This window comes from Chrysemys picta, chromosome 7, assembly GCF_011386835.1.
Source record: "Chrysemys picta bellii isolate R12L10 chromosome 7, ASM1138683v2, whole genome shotgun sequence".
Lineage (NCBI taxonomy): Eukaryota > Metazoa > Chordata > Testudines > Emydidae > Chrysemys > Chrysemys picta.
The window spans coordinates 129163452-129179613 of NC_088797.1; the positions used below are offsets into that span (position 1 = coordinate 129163452).

The 16162-nt window shown below is 58.2% G+C and overlaps 2 protein-coding genes across 4 annotated transcripts in view; both read left to right on the forward strand.

Annotated features, from left to right (window-relative positions):
- The first annotated feature begins 298 nt into the window (after nt 1-298).
- On the forward strand, nt 299-12486 carry LOC101931839 (neurotensin receptor type 1-like). Its single transcript, XM_065552751.1, has 3 exons — nt 299-421; nt 3223-4346; nt 9833-12486. The coding sequence occupies exons 2-3, from the start codon at nt 3416-3418 to the stop codon at nt 10237-10239; spliced, it is 1338 nt and encodes a 445-aa protein (XP_065408823.1). The 5' UTR covers nt 299-421; nt 3223-3415; the 3' UTR covers nt 10240-12486.
- A 2470-nt stretch (nt 12487-14956) lies between these two features.
- The window catches only part of ARHGAP19 (Rho GTPase activating protein 19), a 54068-nt gene continuing 52862 nt past the window's right edge, over nt 14957-16162 (forward strand). Inside the window, exon 1 of one of the 3 annotated variants that reach the window (XM_024100434.3) lies at nt 14957-15115. In XM_024100434.3, the coding sequence (XP_023956202.3) occupies nt 15009-15115 (107 nt within the window). In that variant the 5' untranslated portion in view covers nt 14957-15008. Of the gene's footprint in view, nt 15171-16162 lie in introns of all 3 variants that reach the window. The other 2 variants (XM_024100431.3, XM_024100433.3) reach the window with 2 other exon arrangements.

Below are 16162 nucleotides of genomic sequence, written 5' to 3' on the forward strand. Positions count from 1 at the left end.
GCACTGACTGGGGGGTCCCATGCCCAGCGGGGTTGGGGTGTTGTCTGGGGGTCCCATGCCCAGGGGGGTTGGGGCACTGACTGGGGGGTCCCATGCCCAGGGGGGTCGGGGGGCTGACTGGGGGTGGGGACGCTGGCTGGGGTTGGGGCACTGGCCGGGGGTCCCATGCCCAGGGGGTCAGGCGCTGCCCCCAGCATCCCGAGTCTCGGCCTGTTTGTCCCGGCTCCCGAGCCCAGGTCGCTGCGTCCCGGGAGCCCGGCGGCCGGTGCCTGGCGGAGCGGGGTGCGGCCAGCGAGCGGCGGCCCCGGCCCGGCGGGGGGGCAGGTCCCTGGGCTGGAGCCGCCCCCCGCCCCCCCAGTGCCGCCTGGCAGCGCCGCAGCCCCCAGCCCGGCTCCCGGTAGCGCCGCGAGGCTCCGCGCAGGTGAGTGCGGGACCCGGCGCCCCGGGGTGGGGGCGCCGGACAGACCGGGGGGGGCGGATGTCCCCGGCGCTAGAACTCGGGGGAAGCGCGGGGGGCGCCCCCCAGCACGGGACACCTCGATAGGTGCGGGGGTCGGGGGCTCACCCCAGCAGCAAGGGGGGATGAGGGAGGTGGGGAGTGAACACTGGCAGTAGGGGGGGTGGGAGGAAGGGGGTGTGCCCCAGAAGCACGGGGGGGCTGGGGAAAGTGTGGGGTGAACGCTGGCAGTAGGGGGAGATTGGGGGAAGGAAGAGGAGGGGGTGTGCCCCAGAAGCACAGGTGGGGGGGGAATTTGGGGGGTGAATGCTGACAGTAGGGGGGTTAGGGGAGGGGGTGTGCCCCAGAAGCACGGGGGGCTGTGGCTGTGTGTGTGGGGTGAAAGCTGGCAGTAGGGGGGATGGAGGAAGGGAGAGGAGGGGGGTGTGCCCCAGAAGCACGGGGGGCTGGGGAATTTGGGGGGTGAACACTGGCAGTAGGGGGGTTAGGGGAGGGGGTGTGCCCCAGAAGCACGGGGGGGCTGTGGCTGTGTGTGGGGGATGAACGCTGGCAGTAGGAGGTGGGGATGGAGGACTGGGGGGTGTGCCCCAGAAGCACGGGGGCTGGGGAATTTGGGGGCTGAATGCTGGCAGTAGGGGGATTAGGGGAGGGGATGTGCCCCAGAAGCACGGGGGGGCTGTGGCTGTATGTGTGGGGTGAACGCTGGCAGTAGGAGGTGGGGATGGAGGAGAGGAGGGGAGGGGATGTGTGCCCCAGAAGCACGGGGGGACTGTGGCTGTATGTGTGGGGTGAACGCTGGCAGTAGGAGGTGGGGATGGAGGAGAGGAGGGGAGGGGGGGTGCCCCAGAAGCACGGGGGGGCTGTGGCTGTATGTGTGGGGTGAACGCTGGCAGTAGGAGGTGGGGATGGAGGAGGGGAGGGGAGGGGGTGTGTGCCCCAGAAGCACGGGGGGGCTGTGGCTGTGTGTGGGGGGTGAACGCTGGCAGTGAGGGGGATGGAGGAAGGGAGAGGAGGGGGTGTGCCCCAGCAGCCCCTCCATCTGCCCCACGGGGAAGGGTTCTCTGCCAGGGCAGCTCCTCGTGGAGCAGCTTCCTAGAAAGTCGTTCCTCCCCGCTAGCCCATGGAGGTGCTGCGGGGTCCCCCCTTGGCCGAGCAGGGAGCCCTGAGTATCCAGGCTCCCCCAGTCGGGATGTGCCAAGGGACACCCTGGGCAGACCCAGGAGCAGTGGCCGGTGCCCTCCCTGCAGCAGGAAAGGGGCAGAGCTGGCTCCTTGGGCGACCTGTGCTCGGCCCCACCTCCAGCAGCTCGGGGTAGGGCCGCTCTGCAAACCCAGGTGTGTTCTGGCCCCGCTAGCAGCACAGACCCAGCAACGCGGCCTGCAGCCTAGGGGCACAAGGCCAAGCCTGCCGGGCAGCCAGGGGTGGACTGGTGACGCTAACCCGCGTCACAAACCCAGACGCCGCGTTAGCCGCCCCGTGCCAAGAACACACCTGGCTTTAGCGAGGCCAGGCCCTGCCAGGTCAGCGTGGGCGGGCAGGCCTCTGCCCCTCGGCCTGACAACCTCGCCCTGGGAGCAGGGTGTGGCTGGGAGGCGGGGGTCACGGCGTCGATGGCACTGTGGGGCTGAGAGCCGGGACCCCGGGAGACGCTCCCTGCTGGGGGAGCTGCCAGGGGAGCCTGCTCGCCGCAGGGCTGTACAGTGCGCTGGGACCTGGGTCTGAGCCCACTGACAGGAGCTGGGCGGTCAGACTTGCCCTCCAGCTGGTGTCTTCCCCAGCGAGTGGGTTGTGCAGGTGTCTGCTGGGGCCGGCTGAGCCCCCGCACCAGTGTCCTCACCCAGCTGCTCCTCCCCCGGCCATGGCCACGGGCCAGGGGGTGCAGCCCCCTCCCCCTGCTGGGTTCCCACCTCCCGGTCGGGTTTTGTCCCGGCTGCCTGGCTCTAGGGCTGATCAGTCGGAGCTGCTGCTGCTCTGACGCCCTTCCCCTAAGGGACCCTGCCACAGCCGCCCTCTGCGGGGCCAGGGGGTCTGTCGCCATGGGGGCGCAGCGGCACCCAGACAGGTGAGTGGATGGCACACCACGGCCTGCCACAGCCACCCTCTGCAGGGCCAGGGGGTCTGTCGCCATGGGGGCGCAGCGGCACCCAGACAGGTGAGTGGATGGCACACCACGGCCTGCCACCCTCTGCGGGGCCAGGGGGTCTGTCGCCATGGGGGTGCAGCGGCACCCAGACAGGTGAGTGGATGGCATACCACGGCCTGCCACAGCCACCCTCTGCAGGGCCAGGGGGTCTGTCGCCATGGGGGCGCAGCGGCACCCAGACAGGTGAGTGGATGGCACACCACGGCCTGCCACCCTCTGCGGGGCCAGGGGGTCTGTCGCCATGGGGGTGCAGCGGCACCCAGGCAGGTGAGTGGATGGCACACCACGGCCTGCCACCCTCTGCGGGGCCAGGGGGTCTGTCGCCATGGGGGCGCAGCGGCACCCAGACAGGTGAGTGGATGGCACACCACGGCCTGCCGCCCTCCCCCCCGACACTGAGAGACAGCGAGGGCTAGTGGGCAGAGCTGGGGCCAGGGACACCTGGGTCCTCTTCCCAGCCCTGCCACTGCCTCCCTCAGCAGGGGGGGCGGCCAGTGTCTGGGAGGGCTGGGAAGGGGCCTGGTGTTCAGGGTAGTGGGCAGGGTGAAGCCACCTAACACCCCCCCCCCGGGCCCCTCTGCAGGGGGGAGACAAACCATGACACTCATTGCTTTCCCTCCAGGGGCTGGCTGCTGCACCAGGAGAAACCGGCCCGAATCCCGCGCCTTCCCAGCATTCCCTGCTCTACCCCTTCGCAGAGGCAGCACGCAGCGCTTGGCTGAGGGGGTCGGATTCTGAACCTGCTTGGCCCTGGAGAGTGAACCCAGCTTTCTTGGTGAGGCCCCCCGGCTCCCCAGGGCCCCCCAGCAGCCTGCATGGCCCCAAGCTCCAGCACGAACGGCTCTGAGCCCCTGGGTGCCGGGGCCAGTGAGTGCCTGGGGTACCTGACTGCTCAGAACCGGTCGGCCCGGAACAGCACCGCGGGGGCCCCCGTGACCCAGCCAGACCCCCGGCACCTCCTGATCAGTGCCCAGCAGCAGGAGCCCGACTACGTGGCCATCCCCGTCACCGTCTTCTACAGCCTGCTCTTCGTCTTCGGGCTCCTGGCCAACGGGCTGAGTGTGCTGACGCTGCTGCGGAGCGGACGCATGAGGGCGAGCGCCGTGCGCTTCTACCTGCTGAGCCTGGCCACGGCCGACGTGCTGATGCTGCTCACCGTGCCGGTGACCCTGTACCGCTACTTCTGGCAGTACTACCCCTGGGCTCTGAGCGACGCCGTCTGCAAGCTCTACTTCATGGCCCGCCAGCTGTGCTGCGCCACCACCAGCTGGACCATCGTCGCCTTCACCACGGAGCGCTACGTGGCCGTCTGCCACCCCATGTGGGCCATCACCGGCCTGCGGCAGTCCCGCATGGCCTACCTGCTGGCCCTCATTTGGCTGCTGGCCCTTGTGAGCTCGGTGCCCCTTACCGTGGTCTACGGGCAGGCGTCAGCCTGCATCCTGGACTACACCTCCACCCGCCGGGAGAAGAGTGTCTTCCTCTCCACCGTCTGCGAGATGCTGGAGCCCGAGCCGTACGTCATCTACAGGAGCATCATCGAAGCGCGCAGTGTCCTCTGCTTCCTGCTCCCCCTGGCTGCCATCGTCACCTTCCACCTTCTCATCTTCTGCCACCTCAGCCAGACCCGCCGGCAGCGGGAGGAGATGGGGCTGACCCACCCCTGCTCCGGGGGCTTCTCCGCGCAGGTCAACCAGCCCCCCGGGAGCCTGCCTCCGTCGGAGAGGAAGGCCCGGCACCTCATGGGTGAGCGACAGCCTCTGAACGGCGCTCAACGCTTCCCTAGCACCTTCCGTCCCAGGGCCCTGCAACATTTCCCAGGTCAGGGCAGGGTCTTCAGCCCATTTCACAGGTGGGGAGGCGGTGGGGGGAAGACCCCACGCTTCCAGACGTGGCCTCTTGTCCCCTGTGACACGTTCTAAGAGGCCAGCTCTGAACACCTGGGGCCTGATTCTCAGAGCTGCCACACACCGGCAGCCCCCGGTCAGCGTCAATGCTCAGCACCTCTGAAAGTCAGGCCCCAGCTGGCCCAGACGAGCCCCAAACTCAGAGGCCACGTTCAGAAAATCCGGGCCTAAGTGACTTGTCGAAGTCACACGAGTCAGTGGCAGAGCCGGGGCTAGATCCAATGTACCAGCGCACCCACGTACCCAGAGCAGCGTCACACCCTGTTTGTTTTATCACGTCGTGTACTGTCCCACGCACTGCACCTGGGCCGGCCTGGGGCCTGGGCCTGGGCCTGGGGTGGTCCGGTGCAGCTGGGGTAGTCCAGTGAGGCTGGGCCGGTCCGGTGGGCCTGGGGCAATGTGGGGGGCCTGGGAGGGTATCCTGCACCTCCTCCCGCCTCTTTGAAAATCTAAACTGTTTTTGAGACTCGTTTTAATCAGTAAAATAAATAATGTGTATTAACGAACTGGAGGAGTGAAAAGCTGCGTAAGTGCGACTGCCACATCCAGTATCCAGGGTGCACCCAGGAGTTAACCAGCCCCACGCGGGGAGAGAAGCCAACCCAATCCATGCTCCTAGCAGAGTCATCCTGACAGCGTCAGCCGCTGACGCACGGTCCCATCTGCCCAGCAGGAAGTGCAGTCCTGACACTGCTGTTCTTAGTGTTGTGGCATGAACGGCGCCGGTCTCAGTCGGGATCAGGCCCATTGCACCCGACTCCGTACAGAGACACAGGGAGCTGTGCTCCCTGCCCCAGGAGCTCACAGTCCACATGCGAAGCCCAATGTACCTGCGCTCTGGCGCTGTGACCAGCGCCTCCGGAACAAACAGACCGTCCTGTCTACACGGTTAGTCAGACCCCTCCAGAAGGCTGAGCAGATGTCTCTGACTCCTTCCATCCGCGCGTTGCGTTCCCGGGTTCTGCTCTGCAGGTGGCTGGCTCACTCAGCGCCCTGCCCGCTAGTGGGATTGCCAATTCCCCGGAGCTCCCTTTGCAGGCAGGAATTCCTGCAGCCACGAATGGAGTCGGGCCCGGCAGCAGCCTCTGTGCCGAGCACAGGGAACACTCTATGCAAACGCTCCCTTGTCGGTGGGCTCATCCCTCCTCGAGGCCGGAGCTGAGCCAAACCACACAGTCCAGTCCCAGCCCTGTCTACTTCCCTCATGGCCTTGCCCAGCCCCTCCATAACCACGGCCCTGGGGCCCGTGCAGCATGTTAGACCTAAATGATTCAATAGGGACCCTGGAATTACATGGCAGGAACCAGAATTAAGGGGCTCTGCTCCCCCAGCCCTCTCTCCCTTACTGCCCCTTCTGCCCAGCCCAGTACAGCAAGCCTGAGCAGCTGGTGAATCAATCCATTCATGGTACGCTGCCCCGGGATTTTCATTGTGCTGCAGGTTTCTGTGTGGTGGTGAGCAACGGCATTGAGCAACGGGGAGGGGCAGGTGGAGCTCTGGGGTATCTGGGCAAGGCTGCTGGGGCATTTGGCACCAAAGGAACGTGTGAGAGTTGATTTGGGGGGTTGGTGCACAGGAGACAGCTGAGGGTCGCAGTGCCGGGAGGGGCTGCATCTCCCCATCCCGCCCTCAGCTGGGCAGGGCACGAGGTGACGTTAAATGTGGAGGAGGAAGGCTGAATTCCTCATTCCCCATCCCAGGAAACTGACTGCAGCTCACGGCCCCTGAGCCCGTATCAGAACGGCCAGACGGGGTCAGGCCAATGGTCCATCCAGCCCAGTGTCCTGTTTCACAGTGGTCAGTGCCAGACACTTCAGAGGAAATGAACAGAACAGGCCAATTATCGAGTGATCCATCCCCTGTTGTCCACTCCCAGCTTCTAGCAGTCAGAGGCTTGGGGTTGCGTCCCTGGCCATCTTTGCTAATAGCCATTGATGGACTTATCCTCCAGGAACTTAGCTAGTTCTTTTTTGAACCTAGTTACACTTTTGGCCTTCACAACATCCCCTGGCAACGAGTTCCCCAGGCCGACTGTTCTTTGTGTGAAGAAATACTTCTTTGTGTGTGTTTGCTTTAGACCTGCTTCCTGTTAATTTCATTGGGTGATCTCTGTTCATGTTATATGAAGGGGTAAATAACACTTCCCTACTCGCTTCCTCCACACCCGTCATGATGAACACTCCCAGTCTTTTTAATCTTTTCTTGTACAGAAGCTGTTCCATCTCCCTGATCATGTTTGTTCCCCTTCTCTGTCCTTTTTTCAATTCTAATATATCTTTTTAGAGATAGAGCCACCAGAACTGCTGTGACGGAGCAGGGAGCGGGGCAGATTTGACCTGGGAATGTTGCATTCATTGGGGATGGGGGACTTCCCTTGCAGGAAGCTACCTGACCTGTAACCTGAGCCAGGAGGGGGGTGGGAGAAGTGACACCTTCTGCCCGGGGAGACTGAACAAAGGGGGCGGGGGAAGAAAGCTGCTGGAGGAGTTTTTAGTTTCAGTTTGGGTTGGGAGGTGCAACACAGGGAACCCCAAGCTGGGGTCTAAGCTCCCTGAACCCACCAGAAGGACTTGATTGAGGGGTCCTGGTTGTACGTAGGGTTGTTTTCAGAGACATCCACAGCAACTCCAAGATCTCTTTCTTGAGTGGTAACAGTTAATTTAAATTTCAGAGTAGCAGCCGTGTTAGTCTGTATCCGCAAAAAGAACAGGAGTACTTGTGGCACCTTAGAGACTAACACATTTATTAGAGCATAAGCTTTCGTGGGCTACAGCCCACTTCTTCGGATGCATATGTTCCATTCTATATGCATAGCTAAGAAGTGGGCTGTAGCCCACGAAAGCTTATGCTCTAATAAATTTGTTAGTCTCTAAGGTGCCACAAGCTAATTTAGACCCCATCATGTTGAATGTATAGTTGGGATTATGTTTTCCGATGTGTATCACTTTGCATTTATCAACACTGAATTTCATCTACTGTTTTGTTGCCCAGTCAGCCAGTTTTGTGAGATCCTTTTGTAGCTCTTCGCAGTCAGTTTAGGACTTAACTATATGAGTAATTTTGGGTACATCTATACTTACCTCCGGTCCGGCGGTAAGCAATCGATCTTCTGGGATCGATTTATCGCATCTTGTCTAGACGCGATAAATCGATCCCGGAAGTGCTCGCCGTCGACGCCAGTACTCCTGCTCCAGGAGAGGAGTACGCAGAGTCGAGGGGGGAGCCTGCCTGCCGCGTGTGGACCCGCGGTAAGTTCGAACTAAGATAGTTCGACTTCAGCTACGTGAATAATGTAGCTAAAGTTGCGTATCTTAGTTCGAAGTGGGGGGTTAGTGTGGACCAGCACTTAGTATCATCTGCAAATTTTGTCACCTCACTGTTCACCCCCTTTTCCAGATCATTTATGAACAGGTGGAACAGCTCTGGTCCCTGAACAGATCCTTGGGGACTCCTTTCCCCGCATTTTTCCATTGTGAAAACTGACCATTTATTCCTAGCCTTTGTTTCCTATCTTTTAACCAGTCACTGATCCGTGAGAGGACCATCCCACTTATCCCATGACTCCTTACTTTGCTTAAGAGCCGTTGGTGAGGGACCTTGCCAAAGGTTTTCTGAAAGTCGAAGTACACTATATCTAGGGCCCCACCAAATTCACGGTCCTAGGAGATAAAAAATCATACATTTCATCATTTCAGCTATTTACATCTGAAATGTCACGGTGTTGTAATCGTAGAGGTCCTGATCCAAAAAGGAGCTGTGGGGGGGGGGTCGCAAGGTTATTGCAGGGGGGTTGCGGTTCTACCACCCTTACTTCCGTGCTGCTGCTGGCGGTGGTGCTGCCTTCAGAGCTGGGCGGCTGGAGAGCTGTGGCTGCTGCTGGCGGTGGTGCTGCCTTCAGAGCTGGGCGGCTGGAGAGCTGTGGCTGCTGCTGGCGGTGGTGCTGCCTTCAGAGCTGGGCGGCGGGAGAGCCGTGGCTGCTGCTGGCCGGGATCCCAGATCTGAAGGCAGCGCCACCGCCAGCAGGAGCCCAGAAGTCAGGGTGGCCTGGTATGGCATTGCCCCCCTTACGTAACATAACAGTCCAGGGTCCAGTCTGCAGGCAATTGGATGGGTTTATTGGGGCTAAACAAGCAAGCATATTTCAAAGCCCGTTACACAGTCGGGCTATCGCTATATGCCGATAGTTTCCTCTTTCCCTCCCCCAACGACTATTCTATATGCCACTAGAACCCCCTCCTTCTCCTGACCCCTAGCTCCGCACGCCGACAGAGCTCCCTCTTCCGCCTCCCTCTTCTTGGCAAATTGAATTATACTTGTAGTGCCCCCACCTGGTACCACCCCTTCCAATACATGGTCATGTTCCAATCTGGGGAGCCTGGGGGTGATAAGACCACCTCTTCTGCACCTGGTGGGAGGGGTAAGGAGTGGGGTTACTTGTGGCCATGGTCACTTTGCAGACTTTGCATCTTCTCTTAACACCTTCCTGCTGCTCCATTAGCCCCTTATCTTTTCTTGTTACTGAAAGGCACGGCTACCGGGTGGAGGGCAGGGGGTCCAGCCTTGTGCTTTCACTTACATACTCTTGCTTGCTTATTTCGCTTGTTTAAAAGCAAGGCCAGAAGCAAGATTATTATTGTTTAGTTTTTATTTTATTTACTTTATATTTTTCTAACAATCCCCAGCGAGATGGTTGAATGTGGAGGCTTAAAATCTCAAGGAACCCTTCAAGATGAAATCCAGTAAACATAAAAAACATTGTAAGAGTAATCTCTCTGTCCATTAGCACTTGGCTGATTTCTGTTGCTTTACATCCCATTTTCCTACTTCTAAAATGTTTTTCTCTTCCCTGTTTCTACATGACATAGTGACACCAGCTATACAGAAAGCATTGTCACATGTACAAAAGAAATACTGAAAAAACAGGGAAATTAAACCGTCTTTCTGATCTCTCTGATATAGCAAGCTGAGGTGTTAATTGTGACAAGAGCAGGTTAAAAATATTCAAGTGGAAATGTGATTTTGAAGTTCATCGTGATGAACAAGGTGTAATTTTTCTCTTCCAGAGCTGTGGTTTCAGGCTCTTTGCAGACTCAGGCAGGTGTCACTGTCTTGGTCACAGTTGGGTCCCTTTTGAAAGTTTTCTTTTAAACCAAAAGGGCAGAGAGAGACATTTTTGTAATGAAATCTGAGTTTGGGGGTGCAATTGTGCATCAGGTTCTAAAAGAGGGACAATGCTATGGTCATTCCATGGCTGCAGAATCCCATTATGCAAGGAGCCCTGTGCCATGCGGCTGGGCATGAATCGCTCTCCTCTCTTCCATGCAGGTGCTGTGGTGGCTGCGTTTTTCTTTTGCAACTTCCCCGACACGGCGTCATCCCTGATGCACCTTTACATTCACAGCTGGAGCACCAGCGTCCTGGTGCTCTACACCTGGCTGAAGACCTACCTCTCACTGCCTCTCTGGTACCTCAACAGTGCCCTGGACCCCCTCCTCTTCTGCATCTCCTCAGCCTCCTTCCGCAACGCCTGCCGCGAGAGCCTCCCCCCACTCCTGCCCTGGATCAGCAAGAAACTGCAAGGCTCCTGTGTCAGGTCGGGAGGGCAAGCGCCCAGGGCTGGAAGATCTTTGTGGACCTTAAATTCCACCAAAGGGGAGCCAAGCAAATCCTCCAGAGACTCTCAGCCCAGTGAGCTACAGCTCCTCTCCTGTGGGAAGAGAGAGGGCCCGTGAACCTCACCCAGCGCAAACCCAGCCTGTGCACAATAGAGAAAGCCGTGCACTATTCACAATGTCCTGGCACAATCGTGTGAGATACCCTGAGGCACATGCATTCGTGCTTGCACACTTTCCCCTCCCCCCGGGTGCTAGGGGATCAAGTGGAGGCTTACTGCAGCACAGATTGCTGCTGGTGTAACAACTGACTAGCTAGCAGTTCCGCTGTTCAGTTGTTGCTCTTGTGTGGAAATCTGTTGCTGAGTTGTTTGTGGCGTGTTTGCTGTTGTGAGGTGCTTCGGTCGCTATTGTGGTGCATGGCTCAGTCTGTGTGGCACAGTGTAGGCTTTGTACCTGCTTGAACTAGTTGTGTATTCTCTTGGTGCTGGGCGGGCTAATGTTTTGGAGGGCTATTGCAACAGGAGAAAGGAACAGACTTTGTGGAAGGCTAGGGCTCCCTCCTTCTCCAGTTAGGGTGTCCCCCAATCTCAGTTTGATCAGGTTTCCTTTGTTCCAAGAACGGATGCAAGATACTGATACGAATCCCAAAATCCTTTGGGACATGGAGTCAACTCCACAAAATAGCACAGAATCCCAGAGCAAACCCTGAGCTCCTTACGCTGCTACCTCCCAGTTCTTACTCAGACACAACTCCCACTGGAGCCTGGAGCCGGTATTTCCAGGTAGGAGAGAATGGATCCCGAAGCCAAAACCCCGGGTGTACACTGGCAAGCTGGGCCTGGAGTCTCCAGCGCGGTCCCTGGATTCTGCGTGGCTCTGAGGCAGCAGGTGGGAAATGTGTCAGGAGCTTAATTTTAATTAAAAATAGAGTTTTTAAATTAAATCTGAAGGTGCACAATCCAATCAGCGGTGTCCTCTGAGTGATTCTGATATTACATTTATTCGATGCTGTCCCCCACGTTAGACGTTTGCAGTGAGAACGCGTAACTCATCGGAGGGGCCGGGGAGCCGCATGTGCGTTTGAGAGACACACAAACACTGGGGCTTTCGGCACGAGGGTAGGAAAGAGGCAGCTGGAGATGGTGAGACTGCACTTTAGCTAAACGACCGGCAGTGAAATAGTTAAAAATATTGACATTGAAATAGTCTTTGGGATTAACACCCCGCGTGAGGCTGATGGAGCAGCCTGCGTTTCTCGGAGCCGCTGCTTCTTGACCAAAACACCGCTGCACTTCACCTGGCTCATGTTTTCAACGTTACCTGTACAGCCAGAAGAGAGCTTGAGACATCATGCTTTGAAATGAAGGCTGAGACTGAGGAACACAGTTCTGTGGCAGGGATGGATCCTGTGGCAAGTCCCACGGGCACAGAATACAAGGTCATATCCACGTGACTTTTTTTTTTTTGCTTAATATTTTAGCTTACTACGGTCAGAGGTTAAACTTCAATGGGGGTTTCCCTGAGTGAGGACTGAGAAAAAACACAGGATCTAATCAGGATCTGGCCTAATAAAAGAGTTGTGTCTGTCTGTCTTGAGGGCTGTACATCAGAATACCAGCTTCTTGTTGCATGTCACGCTTCTGCTTCGGCAGCCCAAAATCAGGTTCGTTTCTTTCTGGCATAATGCATTGCAAACTGCTGCTTCATTCTCTGCCCACTCTCCTCATTCACTGCTAGATTTCTCTTTCCCAGATGGTTTTATTTTCCCAAATGCATCAGCTGCATTTATCCAAGTTGAATCTCATCTGTAAGTCCCTGCCAATATTTCTAACATATGTGACCTTTTGTATAATTTCTCTGTCCTCCATGGCGGATGCAGCTTCTCTCAGTTTTGCATCATCTGGAGATTTTATCACGACTTGCTCCCTTTTTCCGCTCATTTAATAAATAAGATAAGATGAGACCTACCACCCCGCCACGAGGCACCTCACTAGACCCACCTCCAAGTCAGTCCATTGCCACGGTCATTTTATGGCTCTATTATTGTTAGCTATTTGTCGATCAGTTTCTAGTCTATGTGACCATGCTCCTATCCAAGACAGCTGGAATTATTTATTTTAATATGATTTTGTGAATCACCATATCAGGTGCTTTATTAAGGCCAGAAACATGACACCTGCTGCGTTCTTTGTCCAAAGATTGTCCATTCTGTCAAAGACAAAAACAGGTTTTTGGCATGAATTTGTTCTTCCTACACCTCCAGTGTTGTTTATTGCTCATGTTCTGTCAGGGTCTAGGAGCCCAGTTTGCAAAGGTGGTGAGGTTTATGGATCACCGAATCCAACTGGTGATATGGGTGCACAGCACCTCTGAAAATCAGTCCTTAAATGTTGCAAGCCATTGCATACTGAAAACTGCATAGTGGGGTCTCTCCACATGCAGACCTCTGCCTGCATAGGTGTACGTTTGTATGTGTGTTGTCTCGGTGGCATGTTCCTCCCTTTCTCCTGCACTGGAGCTGTGCAGGTTGGGAGGGAGTGGATTCTGGCTGGGCAAGTCATGGAGGTAACCAACATGAGCTAAGGGAACCCCGGAGTGAAGGGCCCAGTTTCCTCAGCAGGGGAACCAAGCCACCATGGCAGGCCAGCTCCCTCTCTGCTCTCCCCTACATCACATAGGCCAGTGGTTCTCAAACTTTTTTTCCGCGGACCACTTGAAAATTGCTGAGGGTCTCGGCGGACCACTTAATGATCTTTCCAAATGTTGTTTGTACCGTTAGCTAACTGTTGTAAAATGCTTTGGATGAAAGCGCTATATAAAAACAGTAATAATAATTAAAAAAAAATTTGTCCTAAAAATAAAAGCTCACAGTCTTACCTTTCTAATGGGATGGATGTGCCCTCTCTCCCCCACCATAGCAGCCCCAGAGGGGGGGTTTCTCCAGCTCTCCCCCACAGTGGCAGCTCCTGAGCTGGGGCTGACAAGGAGCGGGGTTTCTCCCCCACCACAGCAGCCACAGAGCTGAGGCTGGGCAAAGTCGCCTCTTTCTCTGGCTGCTGGAGCCCTGCATGTCCCAAATTTCCCCCACCCCCTCTTCTCACCCCACTGCCCCCTACCCCCTATTCCCCCAAGGCCACCACCTCACCTTAAATGTGTATCTTCTCCAGGGTCCAGGCACCTAATTAGCCATGCCTGTAGGGCTCCACTCATTACGTGGGTGGCCCCTTATTCCCTTGTGTGCGCCCGCCCAGGTGCGTACCTGTCACGGAGTGTGGGGGGACACAAGGCCCTGTACCCCCCTTCCTGCGATTCACCATGACTCTCAGCCAGTCAGTAAAGCAGGTTTATTTAGAAGACAGGAATACAGTCCAAGACAGGTCTTGCAGGCACAGACAACAGGACCCCCCCCCCCCCCCCCCCGGCTAGAATCATAGAATCATAGAATATCAGGGTTGGAAGGGACCTCAGGAGGTATCTAGTCCAACCCCCTGCTCAAAGCAGGAGCAATTCCCAACTAAATCATCCCAGCCAGGGCTTTGTCAAGCCGGGCTTTAAAAACCTCCAAGGAAGGAGATTCCACCACCTCCCTAGGGAACCCATTCCAGTGCTTCACCACCCTCCTAGTGAAATAGTGTTTCCTAATATCCAACCTAAACCTCCCCCACTGCAACTTGAGACCATTGCTCCTTGTTCTGTCATCTGCCACCACTGAGAACAGCCGAGCTCCATACTCTTTGGAACCCCCCTTCAGGTAGTTGAAAGCAGCTATCAAATCCCCCCTCATTCTTCTCTTCTGGAGACTAAACAATCCCAGTTCCCAGTTAGGTCCATCTTGGGGTCCCAGGGGCACCACAGCCCCATTGGGGGAGGCAGAGCCCTGTCTGGGCTCCTTCCATTACCAGCCAGATCCTGAAAACTCTCTCCACAGCCTTTGTTCAGTTTCCTGGGCCAACGTGTCACCTGGCCTCTAATCCCTTCCTGGGTTCTCATGTTACACGCTCAGGTATTCTCCCTCAAGGCCAGTCTCCCATCCCCCAGTGCAGACCGTCCTAGCCAACCTCCCCACTCAGCATTCAAAGACCACATTAAGAACAGTCCCAGTTCATCACGGCACCTTAGAGGGAACTATCCGCAGACCCCCTGAATGGAGCTCGTGGACCACAGTTTAACATAGGCTGGGAGAATGGGTCCCACAGTGACTTCTCCTCTTACTGCTGATCCCCTGGTTTTACTCGGGTAGTCGTTATCCTCCCCAGCCAGACTCTCCTTTCAGCTACTAAGTGAACTGGGAATGAAGTCAGGCCATGCTGGGCTCCGTTACACCCGTGTAAATCTGGAATAACTGCCTTGACGTCAGTGGAACCGCTCTGCAGTTATCTGGGTGGCCCCAGGATAACGAAGGGGGGGAGGGGTTTGGCTCCCCCGGAGGCTGGGGGTACCAGCGGCATCTGAGATCTGGCTCTGACTGGGACTGGTCCCCCCTGTGGTTTGGGCAACCCCTTCCCCCTGCACCCGGCCCCTGGCTGTGCAATGGAGATGAGGACCCCGACACCCTTTGGAGGGGCCCTGGCCTGCCCCTGTGCTGAGGGGTGGGGACCTGAGGTACCCCCCTGCCCCTGGCCACACAGAGGGGCTGGCACGTCCCCACTGCCTCAGCCTGGGAAGCTGTGCAACCCCTACCCCCTTCCCCTCACTGCTGCCTTCCCCCACCCCCTCCTCACGCAGGGCTGCTCCACCCCCACACACGGGGCGTGTCCTCAGCCTGGGGGGCGGGGCCTCCTGACCCCCTCCCACCCAGGAAAACTACAACCCCCAGGATCCTTTGCGCACCCGGCGGCCCCGCCCGGCCAGCGCGCGGGTCGTCTGTTGATTATTCGAACAGGCCAATGGCGGCCCCGCCCTTGGGCGGCCCCGCCCCGGGACGGCGCTCGCTCCAGCCAATCGCTTTGCAGGGGCTGGGGTCCGGAAGGCCAATGGGGAGGCGGAGCGGCAGGTATGAGATGGCGGCGGGCAGCCGAGGGGCCGCTGCGCGGCGGGGCGGCAGGTAGGTGAGAGGCCGGGGGCGGGCGGTCCTGGGTCCGGTCCGGTCAACTCCGCCCCCCCCGGCCTGCCGCGGGGGATCTGTGGGGCCCGGGGGGGGACTCTTCTCCCCCCCTCTTTCAATGCTGGCGGGAGGGGCGGTGGCTGCTGGGGGGGGGTCTGTGGGGCGGGGGGGGGGGGAGAGACTCTTCACCCCCTTTCAATACCCGCGGGGGGGGCGGTGGCTGCTGGGGGGGTCTGTGGGGCGGGGCGGCCACCCCCTTTCAATACCCGCGGGGCCGCCTAGGCCGCTCCCCGCACGCGGGCCCGGGGGCGGGACGGACCAGCCGGTGCTGCCCCCGAGCGCGGCCTCGCGCGGGAACTCGGCGCCCGCCCGCCCGTGTCCCCGCTGGGGGCGGCTCCGCCGTGTTCCCCGGCCCGGCGCGTGGGCCTGCGCCTCGGGGCTCGACACTGACCGTGCTGGGCTGAGCCGACCCCACCCCTGGGGCGCTCTCGCCCCCCTTCCCCGCTGCCTCCCCGCCCTGACTAGGGGTGTGACCAGCCCCTTCCCCTGGCCTGGCCCCGCAGGGGGTGTGCTAACGGCTCGCACTAAACAGCTGTTCCGCCCGTCCTGAGCGCTGACACGCTGCGTGTGTCTACACCGCGGAACTGTGCACAAACCTTCGCATGGGATGTGCCTGAGGAAGCGGGCTGTAGCCCGCGAAAGCGTCTGCTCCAATACAGCTGTTGGCCTCTACGGTGCCACAAGGGCTCCTGTTCTTTTCGCGGATACAGACTGCTCTGAAACACAACACTCTTATCTTTCACAGGGACTTAGAAAAGCTCCCTCCCACACGCACAAGTTTTGCCAAGGCAAGTGGCACTCTGCTGCCGACAAAGCTAACCCTGCTCGTGGGGCGGGAAGTATTTTTGTCGGCGAAAGTGCCAACAAAGAGCGTTTACACACACTGACACAGCCTTGTTGCTAAAAGCTGTGCGGTTTAGACAAGCGCTCGGAGTC

Bases quoted from the DNA above. Each gene is read 5' to 3' on its own strand.
- LOC101931839 (XM_065552751.1), top strand. From the start codon at position 3,416: ATGGCCCCAAGCTCCAGCACGAACGGCTCTGAGCCCCTGGGTGCCGGG. The intron at 4,347-9,832 runs GTGAGCGACAGC...TCTTCCATGCAG, and splicing joins GAAGGCCCGGCACCTCATGG to GTGCTGTGGTGGCTGCGTTT.